The 14,844-nt window shown below is 33.9% G+C and overlaps 1 protein-coding gene across 11 annotated transcripts in view; it reads left to right on the top strand.

Moving 5' to 3' along the window:
- Positions 1-12,366, top strand: part of LOC142318993 (zinc finger protein 341-like) — an 82,769-nt gene extending 70,403 nt beyond the window's left edge. For 7 of the 11 annotated variants that reach the window (XM_075355759.1, XM_075355757.1, XM_075355762.1 and 4 more), the window contains 2 exons: positions 7,670-7,830; positions 11,507-12,365. In XM_075355759.1, the coding sequence (XP_075211874.1) occupies positions 7,670-7,830; positions 11,507-11,776 (431 nt within the window). In that variant the 3' untranslated portion in view covers positions 11,777-12,365. Of the gene's footprint in view, positions 1-7,669; positions 7,831-11,506 lie in introns of all 11 variants that reach the window. The other 4 variants (XM_075355767.1, XM_075355768.1, XM_075355769.1 and 1 more) reach the window with 1 other exon arrangement.
- Positions 12,367-14,844: the final 2,478 nt, after the last annotated feature.

Genomic DNA, 14,844 nt, shown 5'->3' on the forward strand with positions numbered 1-14,844 from the left:
AAGGTCATTAGCCCTCGTCACATTCTTTAAAAGAAATTATTATCTCCATCAGGATCGTCATATGTAAGGGTGTACAGGGCCCTTACATTTTATTTAAGAACACAAACTTCACAATAAACATTAAGACATAAAAGACAAGGACAATCACAAACACTTACGGGGTGTAAAGGGCCCCAATATTAAAATTTGAGATAAGGTTCTCAATAGACCATGAAATTAAAATTTCAACTTATCAATACCATTTCTTTCTTTATATATATATATATAAGACTACCGCTTAGAGATTCTTTTATCACAGCTTTAAACTTTCATTTTATAGACTTTTAAGAAGTCCACTGGCGTGTAAAAATGCAACTATATTTTCTTCATTTCCATTATCCAGATCAGCACTAATATTATTTCTAAGACGGAACCTCTTTCTGAGGTCCTCATATATGGTACACTCTTCTATTAGATGCTTGATTGTCAGTGTTTTATTACAAACACTGCACATTGGTCTCACTTCGCCGGTTAACATATATAAATTTGTTAATCGCGTGTGACCGATTCTAAGTCTGGTCACCTCTACTTGTTCATGGCGAGTCAACTTAAAGTCGCTTTTCCATTTATAAGGAGAAGTTTTTACTGAGTTTAATTTTGTATTTAAACTCCTCCATTCAGCATTCCACTTGTTTTTTACTATGTTTGTTAGACGGTTTTTAACATCTGCCACTCTTACAGGAAATGCATCTAAATCATCGCAGACTTTGCCTTTCTGGCAGCTTCGTCTGCGATTTCATTACCTGTAATACCAGCATGCCCCGGAGTCCATACAAATACACATCGCTGTCCTCGTTTTAGAACGTATGGACAGGATGTTTGCAATTAGGACATCCTTAATGTTCTTGTTCCGAATTGCGACAAGTGCACTTAAAGAATCGGAACATATTAACACTCTCTCTTCGCAATAGTGTTCAGTGTAGCGAAGAGCTTGCTGAATTGCAGTGAGTTTTGCCGTGTAGACACTGGCCATATCTGGCAGTTTCAAAAAGTGGGCTTCTCCATTTACATATATTGAGCATCCAACACCATGTTCGGTTTTAGAACCGTCAGTATAAATTCTGATATGCTCTTCGTAACTACTGACGGTTGCCAAAAATTCCTGTTGGATGATCATTGCTGGTTTCTTTTTTATTTCTCCTTGAGAGAGATACAAACTTGTATTTACCGCTGGCAAGAGCCATGGTGGTATTTCTATAGTAAAAATTGCTAGTGTCTCTGGTATAGCAATTTCGTATTTTCTTCTTAATTCGTGGTACCTAATTCCGGCTGGTCTGGAATAGGTAGCACGATGTTCATATACTGCAGCCATAGGATGATTCGTAAACAATTTATTATTTATATGAGCAGGGAAAGCCCATACATTTGCTGCATATCTTAACAAAAGGATCTCTCTTCTATAATGTAGTGGCATTATTCCGGCTTCAGGCATCAGACTAGCTGCCGGACTTGTGCGGAAAGCGCCTGTTGCATATGTTATTCCGCTATTATGAACTACGTCTAACTTTGTGCGACTTTCTAGCGGATGAATATACGATACATCCGTAGTCTAGTTTAGATTGAACCAATGCTTTATACAATCTCAATAATGTCTCTTTGTCTGAGCCCCAATTTAAGTTCGATAAACATTTTATAATGTTTAGGGCTCTTTTGCATCTATCACTCAAGTCCTGTATATGTAATCCCCATGTAAGGGATTTATCCAATACTAGTCCTAAATATCTTATGCTGTCTTTATATTGTATTGGATTATCATCAATTGTCAACACAGGACTTTGATGAGGAGTTCTCTTCCTACAAAAGTGTACACAGCACGTTTTTTCTGTTGAGAATTGGAATCCGTTATTCCTTGCAACTTCATTTAGAGCATTGATCGCTCGTTGCAATTTGTACCTCACTATAGCAGTCTTGTTGCTGGCATAAATAATTGCCAGATCATCAACATAGATGCTTTTGCTGATTTCTGCTGGAATGGCTAATATCAATTTATTAATGGCAATGGTAAACAAGGTTCCGCTCAATGGCGAACCCTGCGGTATTCCATTTTCCAAGATTCTTTCACATGAATATTCATTGTTGACGCATACTTGAAAGGTAAGGTCATTCATATAGTTGCTGAGCAGTATAGGCTGATTGCCACGAATGCCCCATTCATGTATCTGGAGCATTATACCATGACGCCAGGTCATATAGCCTTCTGAAGATCAAAGAAGACTCCGACACAATGTTTCCTTCTAATGAAGCTGTTATATATAACGTCCTCTAAGCTGATCATTTGATCAGTGGTAGAATGGTATTGCCGAAAACCTGCTTGATATGGTGATATCAGGTTTTCTTTTTCCAAAACCCAGACGAGTCGATTATTAATCAATTTTTCAAATATTTTTCCCATAGCACACGTTAATTTAATTTTTATTTTTCTTTGGTACTGGAACAACATGAGCTTTTTTCCACTGCTGCGGGTACGTTCCATCCCACCATATTTGATTATAGAGTTCTAATAATCTGCGTTTTGCAGTGGTATTCAGCTGCCTGATCATATTATAATGGATTTCATCCGGACCAGCAGCTGTGTTACCTGCTTTTTCCAACGCTTTCACGAATTCTTCCATTTTAAATGGTACATTATATGAGTAATTATACTCAGTTCTAAAATTTAGTAGACCTTAGAGTTCTTTTTTGGTTCGAAAACCTTCCTCGTAGTTGGCAGTTTTGCTGGCCTTCTCGAAGTGATTGGACAATAGCTCTGCTATTTCGTTTGGAGTATCCTTAATTCCATCTTCATCTTGAAGGCTAGTTATGGGAGCAAAATTTTTACGCCCACAAATCGCCTTCACTTTCCTCCAAACATCTGATGCAGTAGTGGTTCTGTCGATGGATGACACGTATTGCTCCCAGGATCGTTTTTTCGAGTCAGTCATAAGACGTTTTGCATACGCCCTGTATTTTTCAAAGGCAGCAAGATTTTCTATGCTAGGACGCTTCTTGAAGGCGTTATACGCTCTTTTCTTTCTTTTGATAGCTTCACTTATTTCATCATTCCCCCATGGAACGGGTTTCTTCGTAAGTTTCCCAGATGTGTTGGGAATATATCTCGATGCCGACTCAATTATTGCATTTGTTATGGCGTCGACATCATCTCCGATAACTCCAGTTGTTTCAGAGAGTATCGTTCTAGCTGTGAAGCTCGTCCAGTCTGCCTTTTCAAATAACCATCTTTTAGGGATGGGATATATTGTTCTTGTAATATCAGTTACAATTTGCACCGGGAAATGATCGCTTCCATGCAGATCGTCTAAGACATGGAAGCTGTACCTCGGTGCTATCGATCCGCTTATAAGTGCAAGATCTATACAGGACGTCGATCCATCTCTGGCATTGAAAAAGGTTCCTGATCCATCGTTTAAAATAATAAGTTCTGAATTCATCAGGAACCCTTCCAGTTCTCTTCCGCGGGGATCTATTCGATCTTGCTATGTCATCCTTATTCGGCAAGTATTGTTGCAATCAAAATTCGGCAAGTATATGCTGCAGACAGTGATCTGAAGCGGACGCTTCATTCTAATGGCGACCGCTTGTAGGTTTGTGTTTAGAACAACCGCTTCGGTGGTAGCTCTAGTCGATGTTAATATAGCTACTCCACCTCTAACTCTTACATTTGGCGGTTGATCTCGTCAAAATATATCGAATCCTTTTAATTTAAAATTTTCATTTCGGCGGAAGTGCGTTTCTTGCAGGCATATACAAATCGGGTCTACATCATGTACCAAGCGTTGGAGCTCATGGATGTTTGAAAAACATCCATTGATGTTCTATTGTACTATCGACTCGCTGATTTTAAATTATATTATAGCCTAGGTTTTCCCTTCGGCCATCCTTTTTTTCTTTTCTTCTCCATCCTACGAACAGCATCATGTTCGCGGAAAAGGTCGTTGCCTGTAAGGCTTCCGGTCATGGATCGGCACTTGGCCGACCCCAGACACGTGGGTCGCACCGGTCACCGCCTGTGGAAGGGGGGACACTCGTCCCCCCTGTGAAATTTGTGGCCTCTGAGGCTTAGAGGCCACTTCAGTTACAGGAGGCTTGGGAGCCTCCATAACAGACTCTGTAGCTGTCACTTTCTTTTCATCGACTGAAATCTCACTAAGACGGACTTGAATTTCAGGTTTAGTGTCCGTTTTCTTCTGTACTGGAGCAACTTTCTGTTTTGGAGATCTGTCTTCAGGAGGCTGTACAATTATTCTTGGCTTAAGAGGTTCTTTAGTGCTGAGAGGCTTCATTTTATTTTCAATTATCCTCTCAATTAAGCCAGCCAAGGTAGGTGCGAGTTTGTTGATGATTGCACTCTCATCAACAGCAACTGGAGCAGGAACAGCAGCCGCAGCCTGAGCATAGGTTGTTGTTGCTCTAGGTCTGCGGGCGTTTATGATCTTCTTGGCTTCAAAGTAGCTGACCTTTTGCAGGGTTTTTACTTCCTGCACTGCTACTTCGTCTTTGTATACAGGACAGTTCCTGGATCTACAGGAATGCTGTCCTCTGCAGTTTATACAGCTAGGAGGCTCCTTACACGGCTCTCCTTCATGAACTTCATCACCGCACACGCATATTTGCGGCCTCTCACACCTAACAGCAGTCTGTCCAAAGCGTTGGCATTTAAACCATCGCATTGGTTGCGGGACAAATGCCCGCACATCCAACCGATGTATGCCCGCTCTTATCTTCTCCGGCAAAGTAGGCCGGTTAAATGTAAGAACATGGGATGCTGAAGGCAGGACTTCGCCATTCCTTCTCATGTTCAACCTCCGACATTCTAGTACTCCCTGCGGCGCTAATTCTTGTTGAGCATGACGTGGGGATCAATATGTACAGCTAGTTATCCAATTTTTTTAAGACCTAGGATCTTCTGAGACTGTATATCATTTACAGTCTCTACATGAAGTCCCGTGAAAGTTTTCCTAATTTCCTTAACAGAGCCTCCAGCACATTTTGTTATTTCTCGAGCAATGAGGAATGGACTCACCTTCGAGAAATTACCGTCTTCTTTTGTAATAACTAAGTATTTTGGCTTTGGAGCGTTGCTTTTGAAGAAAGCTTTTTGCAAGCTTTTCCTAGCCTCAACTTCAATTTTACGAGATTCTGCGCTCTTTCTCCATTTTGCCTCAGGCAAAACGGCTGGTTCTAGACGAGGGTGTTTACGTGAACCGTCTGCCACGTTTGGTTGTTCAGTTTGCATGAACGATTAATCCCTTCTGTAGTAAGGCTAGCCGCCGGGGTATACCCCCACTCCAGGGCTACCAACCCTGGAGGTCCATTCCGGTACTCCGGTGGAACCTGCATATGTCCTGGCAGAGAGCGGATGCGCAGTCTCTGCACTGACTCCAGGCCTCCACACCGAGGCTTTCAGGGCTCCCATGCCCCGAACAACATGGGCACCTTAACTACATGCTTGCCATCGCGGGGGGCATGTGGACAACGAAAGGTCTCCGTTACACCTTCGCAAATAACTTCGACCGTGGCCGCCACATCGCCAGCTCTAAAGGCAGTATCAATCCATTTCCATAATCAGTAAGAATTTCGTATCTGCAGGTGGCCGTGAAATCCAGTCCTCTAATTCGGCCTGCAGATGAAAATCAGCCGAAAAAGTATATCCGAGAGACAATGCTCGGAACTCCGTTAGCCAGCTATATGTAATGTACGTGAGTACAGCTATTGCCGCCCTGGACGTGGAACGTAGATGTTGTGTTCCGGACGTGGGGATTATCTACATCAGGGCGTATGTAGTGAATATTGATGACTTTAAAGAGAGGGGATTGTTAATGCATTCAAACTCAATGATAGGACGTGTTACAATGAACATGTTATGAGATTATTACCGGTTGGATATTTTGCAAATTACTAATGGTGCACACATTGAATGCCTGATTTCAGGTAAAAAAACCTTTCAGTTTTAATGTTTCTAAATTCATAACAACCCTTTTTTATATCTTTCTAAATAAATTATTTACTTAACATTAAAGTAGTTTAGATAATTCTCGGACACCCGGTATATTTAAATAACCTTTATATTTTATTATTTAAAAGTTTATAATCTGTTGCATTAAAGATGAAAGTGACTGTAAGGAATAATTACCCAGATAACACTTTCAGGATCGGTAAAAAGGATCTTCATAACATGACAGTTCCTTTTATTATTTCAACATTACACTTAATTATTCTATTACTGTATTCATTATACCTTTTGTCCCCCAAGAGCAAAAATAATATTACTAGAAAATAAATCACCTGATGCTTAGAAGAATATCACTCCTGTAGAGAGATTGGTGGAATTTTATTTTTGTAGTAGAAGTAAAATACATCGGTTAGTAAAGAAAAGTGAAGGGATCAAAATTAATTGGAGCTACAAAGACAGCCATTGTAGCAAGATCTCACTGAACATATGAGAAAAAAGCATGTCGTATCTGAATTGAGATAATTTATGTTTTGTTTCACAGCAGAAAGGATACACTCTGTTGCTATTCACTATCTGTTTCAACTTTTCCTCATACCTGTGATACATATAAAGAATATTTATTGTACACATCATATACTTTATATGTTTATACATAATGAATATACTTTTTTACTTGTGGCATAGCAAGCACAAGTTAGAGCTACTTTTTCTGAGAAAAATTATGTTCATTATATGGATGAACCAAGGATTCATTTGTAGTCCTGAACATCACCTACTTTTCAATGGATTGACATTATGAAATTAAAATAATATATTTGGTTTAATGAAGAAGATAATGAGAAATCTCTTCACTCCACATTTTTATAATAAGCTGGGAATAGAATTTGGGTTGTCGTTGCCATTTCTTCTTGTTAATGGTTTGTGACATATCTGGTTGTCTATATCAGTTACAATGACGGATTTAGGCTCTTAACAAATAAAAACAAAAAGCGTACAACTTTTGTTGAAATTGAAATTTTTATTACAATTTTTCAATTACATAATTAATTTGTACTTCAAATAAAAATAATAATCGAGAAGGAGAGCCTTCATTTCTAAGATCCTAAACTACTCTCTGTTGGGGATCTGAATGATGTATAATTTAGTTTGATATATACTGCATAACTCAATGAATCAGATCTGAGCTTAATCTTGGTATGATTTTAGTATCTGGAGAAAACCAGTCTGTTGCAGTATGAGTTTGAGATGGTTAATACGAAATGATTTGTCAATAATGTGTTTTTCCCCATCCTTTGTTATCCAATTTAATCGATAAAATAATAGCATATGAGAGGCTCAGTGACGAATAATAAAACTGGTTGATTGTTGTCACTTTGTGTACTGACCTAATAAGCATGAACATTATCTGATTTACTACTGATACTTTAATATAAACTGTAAATCTGAATTTTTTCTTCTTTGGTTTGAGAAAATTAATGTTCTTATTTTCTTTGTGTCAATATTTTAACACATATTTTTATGCTTTTGTAATGAAAATACTACCTAAATATGTCTTCAGGTTGTATAGATTGTAGTATTGTAAATCTTTCAAAAATAAATATTGTAGAATAATTGTGATTTTTTTACAACCATTTAGTAAGCATTGTATGAATTTAATATTAAATTTTTAAAAAATTTCAGATAAACTGAAAGCTCATATGCTTACACATAGCACAAAATTAAAACATTTATGTAGTGCATGTGGTCGTATATTCCAAAAACAAGCCCATTTGAAGCAACATGAAAAAATATGCACTCAAGCTCAGAAAAGTGCAGCAAAAAGTGTTAATTCGTCATCATCAGTAAGTGCTATAACATTTCACTTATTTATAATTATGATTAGTTTCTTTTTATTTTTGAAGTTACTTTCATCTGTTATAAAAATATTCAATTTTAGCCGGCCCTGATCTGTAAAAGTGGATTCGTTGGTAATATTTTTGCTTGTAATATCAAATGTATATAATTTGCTAAAAACTACTAATAATTAGTAATAACTACTATTAAAGAAATGGTCACTACCTCATTATTCTTTATATGTACACTTCTACAGTACTGTCTAAGGTGTGAGTAATAGCATATGATTATTGGTAAGATTGAAACTACTCTTAAAGTTATAAATTTTTGTATCATTAAAATATAAATATTGTATTCCTGTTAAAAACTTCATTAATTGATCTTATTTTGAAATTAATTACTGTATAATTAAGTTTGGATTCTCTCATTAAACGGAAGTGAAATTGAACTAATTAAATAATTAATAGTTTCTGTCCAAAAATAAGAAAAAAAATAACCTGTGTTTCTTTGCTATTTTTGTACTGTCTAGGAAAGGAAACTATTTTTGAAGTAGTCAGATTTAAATGACTTCTAAAGTATAACTGGATCAGATAAATAAATTATAATTTTCTGTAAGCATCCTTCCAAGTACCAAGTTGATTAAAAATCTTAAAGGACAGGGTAATTTTCCAAAGTAATGCATTTTGGGATGAGAGCAGTTTTGTATAGAATTACATGAATCTACATGTAAAATTATGAAATGAGAATAAAATAGTGAAAATGAAGAGTTTGAGATTTTTTATTATTTTTTCATATGTTACACTGCTGGGCATGTAACTGTCCAAAATTTCCCCAGTTTATTCAAGTCATAACTTATCCTGCTAATGGTTGGTTGTAGAATTGCATTGATGAAAAGTTAAGGTTGAAGTCATTTCTTTGTTTCTGGTTGGAGGTGGTAATGGTATTCAGTGACAGTCGTTCAAAAAGGCCATAATTTTCTATTGCAAATATCTCAACATTGGCATCAACATTTTATTCTTTCAGTTCTGCAATTAGGTATTCATGATATACTCCTTGTAAGCATTTGATTGAATTGCAGAAAATCATGGAAAATAAAGTATGCAATGCATTTGTGTAACTTCTATCTAAATAGTAGCAATTGTCATTCATTATTGCAAGCCAATTTTCCTGTATTATCAGCACTGATAAGAAACAAAATTAAAATTTAATTTCAGTGTCAGAAGTTTATCCTCAGACTAGAGTATAATAGTCCATGCTATCAAAACTAATAATAATTATTAAGAACAAGAATTTTATCAACAAGAGATAATAAATTCAGCAAAGTAAACAGCTTACCAACTCAGGGACGACTAACCCACACTAACTTGTGTCACTAATGAACAGTCTGTTTTAGACCCTATTTCCAATGGCAATAAGGCCAATAACTAAAAATTTAATAAAAATTAGTCCAGCATCCAAAACTTGAGAAAAAATAAAAAACATTTTCTCAAACCAACAATACCAGTCCTACTGTCTATAAAAAATACCATAAATTCTTACTAAATAATAAAAAATCAGAGTGCAGAAAAACACCCACCACTCACCTCATTTCAAGGTTGTAATTCTGAATTAATTTAAGTACAATGTTTTTATGTTAGAAATTGTTTTGATATATATATATATTTTTTTTTAATAAGTTTTTACGGGCATCAACTACTAAGGTCATTAGCCCTCGTCATGTTCTTAGAAAGAAATTAGTATCACCATCAGGATCGTCATATGTAAGGTTGTAAAGGGCCTTTACATTTTATTTAAAAGCACAAACTACACAAAACATTAAGACACAAAAGACAAGGACAAACACAACACTTACGGGGTGTAAAGGGCCCTGATATTAAAATTTGAGATAAAATTCTCAAGAAGATAAAGTAAAAACTATAAAAACGATACCATACCATTCCATTTATTTTCTTATACCCGTCTCTCGTTTAGTTGTTAATTTAGCACCCTCGGGGCGACAAGAACTGCCGTGAGGCAGTATATTAGTCGTGCTAGGATGCCGTGGCAGTGACTCCTTATAAACAGGCTACAGGCATCCATTGCAGTTACCCATAGCCTCGCGCCCTCAGTCCACCTTTGATGGTCCCCCATGCCATCATCGGACACCCCCCCGACTCTTAAATGCAGACGAGCCAGGGTGGCCTAGGCAAGAGGGCTACCTCCCGTCACTATACGTGCCACGCTTCGAGACTCCCATTTATAAATAAATGAAACTACCTCTTAGAGACTCTTTATCACAGCTTTAAATTTTTCACTTTACAGACTTCTAAGAAGTCCACTGGCGTGTAAAAATGCAACTATCAATTCTTCATTTCCATTACCCAGATCAGCAGTAATATCATTTCTAAGACGGAACCTCTTTCTGAGATCCTCATATTGGTACACTCTTCTATTAAATGCTTGACTGTCAGTGTTTTATTACTAACACCGCACATTGGTCTCTCTTCGCCGGTTAACAAATATGAATTTGTCAATCGCTTGTGACCGATTCTAAGCCTGGTCACAGCTACTTGTTCTCGGCGAGTCAACTTCACGTCGCATTTCCATTTATATGGAGAAGTTTTAACTGAATTTAATTTTGTATTTAAACTCCTCCATTCAGTATTCCACTTGTTTTTAACTATGTTAGTTAGACAGTTTTTAACATCTGCCACTCTTACAGGAAATGCATCCAAATCATCGCAGACTGTTGCCTTTCTGGCAGCTTCATTACCTGTAATACTAGCATGCCCTGGAGTCCATACAAATATGCATCGCTGTCCTCGTTGATTTAAAATGTATAAAATAGACAGGATGTTTGAAATTAGGACATCCTCAATGTATTTGTTCAGAATTGCAACAAGTGCACTTAGAGAATCGGAACAAATTAGCACTCTCTCTTCGCAATAATGTTCTGTGAAACGAAGAGCTTGCTGAATGGCAGTAAGTTCTGCCGCATAAACACTGGCCATATCTGGCAGTTTCCAACAATGGGCTTCTCCATTTACATATATGTAGCATCCAACACAGTGTTCGGTTTTAGAACCGTCAGTATAAATTCTAATATGTTCTTCGTAACTACTGACGGTTCCCAAAAATTCCTGTTGGATGATCACTGTTGGCTTCTTTTTTATTTCTCCCTGAGAGAGATCCAACCTTGTATTTACCGCTGGCAAAAGCCATGCCGGTATTTCTCTTGTGTTAATTGCTATTGTAACTGGAATAGCAATTTTGTATTTAATTCGTGGTACCTAATTCCGGCTGGTCTGGAATGGGTAGCACGACGTTCATATACTGCAGCCATTGGATGATTCATGAAAAGTTTATTATTTATATGGGCAGGAAAAGCCCATACATTTGCTGCATATCTTAACAAAAGGATCTATCTCTCTTCTATAATGTAGTGGCATTATTCCAGCTTCGGACATTGGACTTGTCGCCGGACTTGTGCGGAAAGCGCCTGTCGCATATCTAATTCCGCTATTATGAATTACATCTAACTTTCTTAAATGCGACTTCCTAGCGGATGAATAGAATAAACAATACATCCATAGTCTAGTTTCGATTGAACCAATTTTATTTTTGATATTGATATTTGATATTTTATTTTATAATACAAATGTATAAATATGATTCTATAAATTATGTGTCTTTTGTGGTTTTCAGAATCCTGAGGCCAGTAAAGTAAAGGAAATTAATTTTCTTAGTTTGAAGAATGAAATTGAGATGCAAAATGACAATATGTCAACGATTGAAATAGTTGTTGTTCCAGTTGAAAGACAGCATCTTGTTAATAAGAATAGCGACACATTTCGTGTAACATTCCCAGCAGCTGCAGCGGTATCAAATTCAATAGATCTTTCTCAAGCAGTTGTAACACCAGATCAAGAAGTACCTGTATTCAAATCTCTTCCTAGTGTAACTAATACTTCATAGTTTTAGTTCATTCTTGAATTAGACTGAAATTGTACTGATTTGATGGGTATTATTAATAGGCACTCTTAAAAGATATTTTTTATTTTATTTTTTTTAATTAATAAAATTAATTTTTATTCTTACATACAAACTTTTTACAATCTAATAAATTATTATTTTTTTAATTTATTGTATTTTTCACATTATAATAATAAAAATAATTTGTAAGGTTACTTCCTTATCATAGTTTTTGTATGGAATCGTTACTTTAATTTAATAAAATGATTGCCTTCAGTACATCAGTACAATTTTAATGGAGTATACGCTTCATACTTTTAAGGTAATCTCAGTTACTAGTTATGTAAAATTATTCTTTTTGCTTAATATGTTAAAATTTAATTTTTCAAATGTGATATAAGATATGCATTGTATTGTAATTATTATTAAACTTAGTGGTAATACTTTTATATGCCTTGTGATTAATTTATACTTTCACTAATCTGTGATTGAATTTATTTGTTCAATTAATTTAAAATAGAATTTATTTATTTATTCTGAAATTTTTGTCTTTCCACAATAGTAATTTTAAATTTCCATGAATTTAAAAAAAAAATTATTGGCTCCATTATTAAAGTATTTTTCAAACAAGAAAAAATATTTACATAAAATCAGTTTACAACAGGTTTTATTCATTCTCTTGGTAAGAGTTCACCATTTTACAAAAAATTATTTTATCATTAATAATTAAAAAAAAAAATTACATAAATAAACAGAATTGTTATACACTTCAAATTAAACCATATCATATTTTCATATCTCTACACAATATTTATCTATTTTAACCAGCCTTTTCCATCTTTCTTTTTCAGAATATTTTATTCAAATTTTCTTGTTAAGTAATTTTAAATTCCCTTCTCATTTTATGTAACAATGAAGTTTAGATGTACTGATGTATAATTATTTAATTTGATAAATTAGTTTGGTTTTGTCTTAAAATAACAAATTATTAAGTTAAATTTGTCATCGCTTTTGTTAAATTCAGATCCTAGCGACATAAAATGCTACCTTGAATAATGGTTTATGACTGAATTCCATTTCCATATTTTAATCTTGTATAAAAGTTCAATAATTTTAAAATTTGAAATTTTTAACAAACAATATGACGTCAATAAATCTTGCCATTCTTTGTAACAAATTTTCTTTTCTAAAATCTGTTTTTTTAATAGAGTAGGGAATCAATATAAAGCAGACAACCACCTCATGAATGCTGAATACAATGGCAAACAGATAAAATTGGGTTTATATTTGTTTCTAGATGTAAGTAACTCTCAGGAACAGTATACATAATGAATATCTTTTTTTATAAAAATTTGTTAATCATTTTAATCGTTTCTTTTGTTAATGTTGTATACTTGCACCAGCATATTATATGCATAACTGCATACTGATAATGAATTTAAACATTTAAAAATATATATTCTTGAATATGAAATGAAATAATATTTCATTCATGTAGAAAATGGAATAATAAGAATTAAATTATTCTTATATTCTGTTAAAATCAAATTTTTTTTAAATTATTAATTTTTATATAATAATGTAATAGTTCTATAACAACTATATGTAGAATGATGCTAAATTTGATTCCAAATATTATGCTAGTACTGATAATGCAAGTGATTGTAGAGTTCAAAAAGACAATTAAAATTTCCAAATAAACTAAAAATTAAAATATTAACGTTTAGAAAGCAAAGATCATATATATTTCAAGGATTGCAATCTTATCATCTAAATCTCATTCCAACAAAGATATGGTTGAGAATAAAATGTTATATTGCAGAAAATTAATGAAATTGGTGATGATTAGTATTTATCCTACAAACATGTTCCAAGTATTGAAAAGATAATTTATAACAATCACATTAATTTGATAATTAATAAATATTTGTAATGACAATAACTCATCTAGTGAATGTAAACATTCCAGTAATGCAAGCTATCTAGATTTCAGTTATTTCAAAAATAAACAAAATATACAGAGTTAGGTTTAAACTAAAACAAGTTAAAAAGTAATCAAATCAAACATGCTAGTTGTTGGCCAAGTTATTGGAGCATAAGATAATTTTCATAGCAGCAATAACTGTAGCTTCTACTACATTGTTTGCAAGACATGGAAGAAATTATTGCTTGAATTTAATCTTATTTACTGGTGGGGATAGTTTAGAAGTCTCTTCATAACATTTGGCTCCAGAACGGGTATTAGGTATATAACAAGTTTTACTACAGGCATATTTTTGTTTATTATTCATATCAGATGTTTTTTTAATAAAAATAAATCTAATATCTAACACTTATTAATCTTTTCTTAATTCCATCTCCTAAAGATCTTTTCTATGTCCATCAGATATGGTCAGATGTATGATAATAGTGGATCTAAAACTGTTTCATAACAAAAATAATATTTTTTATTTTATTATACATTTTTCTTCTTAAGTAAAAAACAGAATAATATTTATTTTATGTTTACTAATCTTACACTAAAATCTTCATCTTTAAAATGATATAAGACAAAGATTTTATAATAAGACATTGAATACAACATTTTTTTTTGTGATAAATACATAAGAATTAAGTGCAATAAAACACACTTTTACTAAGTTAATTTAATTTATATTTTACAAGTATTGGTACTGGTAATAGTACTAATGTACCTGATAATTAAGTTTAGACTTATCTATCAGGTACATCACATAGTTTTATTTTGAGTAAATTGTAAATTATTTTTAATATTATATGATGCTTGTGATATTTTTTCAGTAGATGTAAAGTGCAGTGAGTACATTTAGGAAAAAATAAATATATATATATATATATATATATATAGGCTAAAATTGTTATGATAGTAATAGAGAATTTTTTTTTTTGTTATAAGACTGTAAAGGATATTTAGGATCAGATTAACTTTTTTCTAAAATAACAACTTTAGCAAAAGTGTGCCTGAATATATCTGGAACCAGTAGGAAAAATTTGTCCAGTGAACTGAAATCTAAACAAACTTCACAACTTAATCTATCATCTAGTCATATCCC

Source organism: Lycorma delicatula, chromosome 2, assembly GCF_047948215.1.
Source record: "Lycorma delicatula isolate Av1 chromosome 2, ASM4794821v1, whole genome shotgun sequence".
Classification (NCBI taxonomy): domain Eukaryota; kingdom Metazoa; phylum Arthropoda; class Insecta; order Hemiptera; family Fulgoridae; genus Lycorma; species Lycorma delicatula.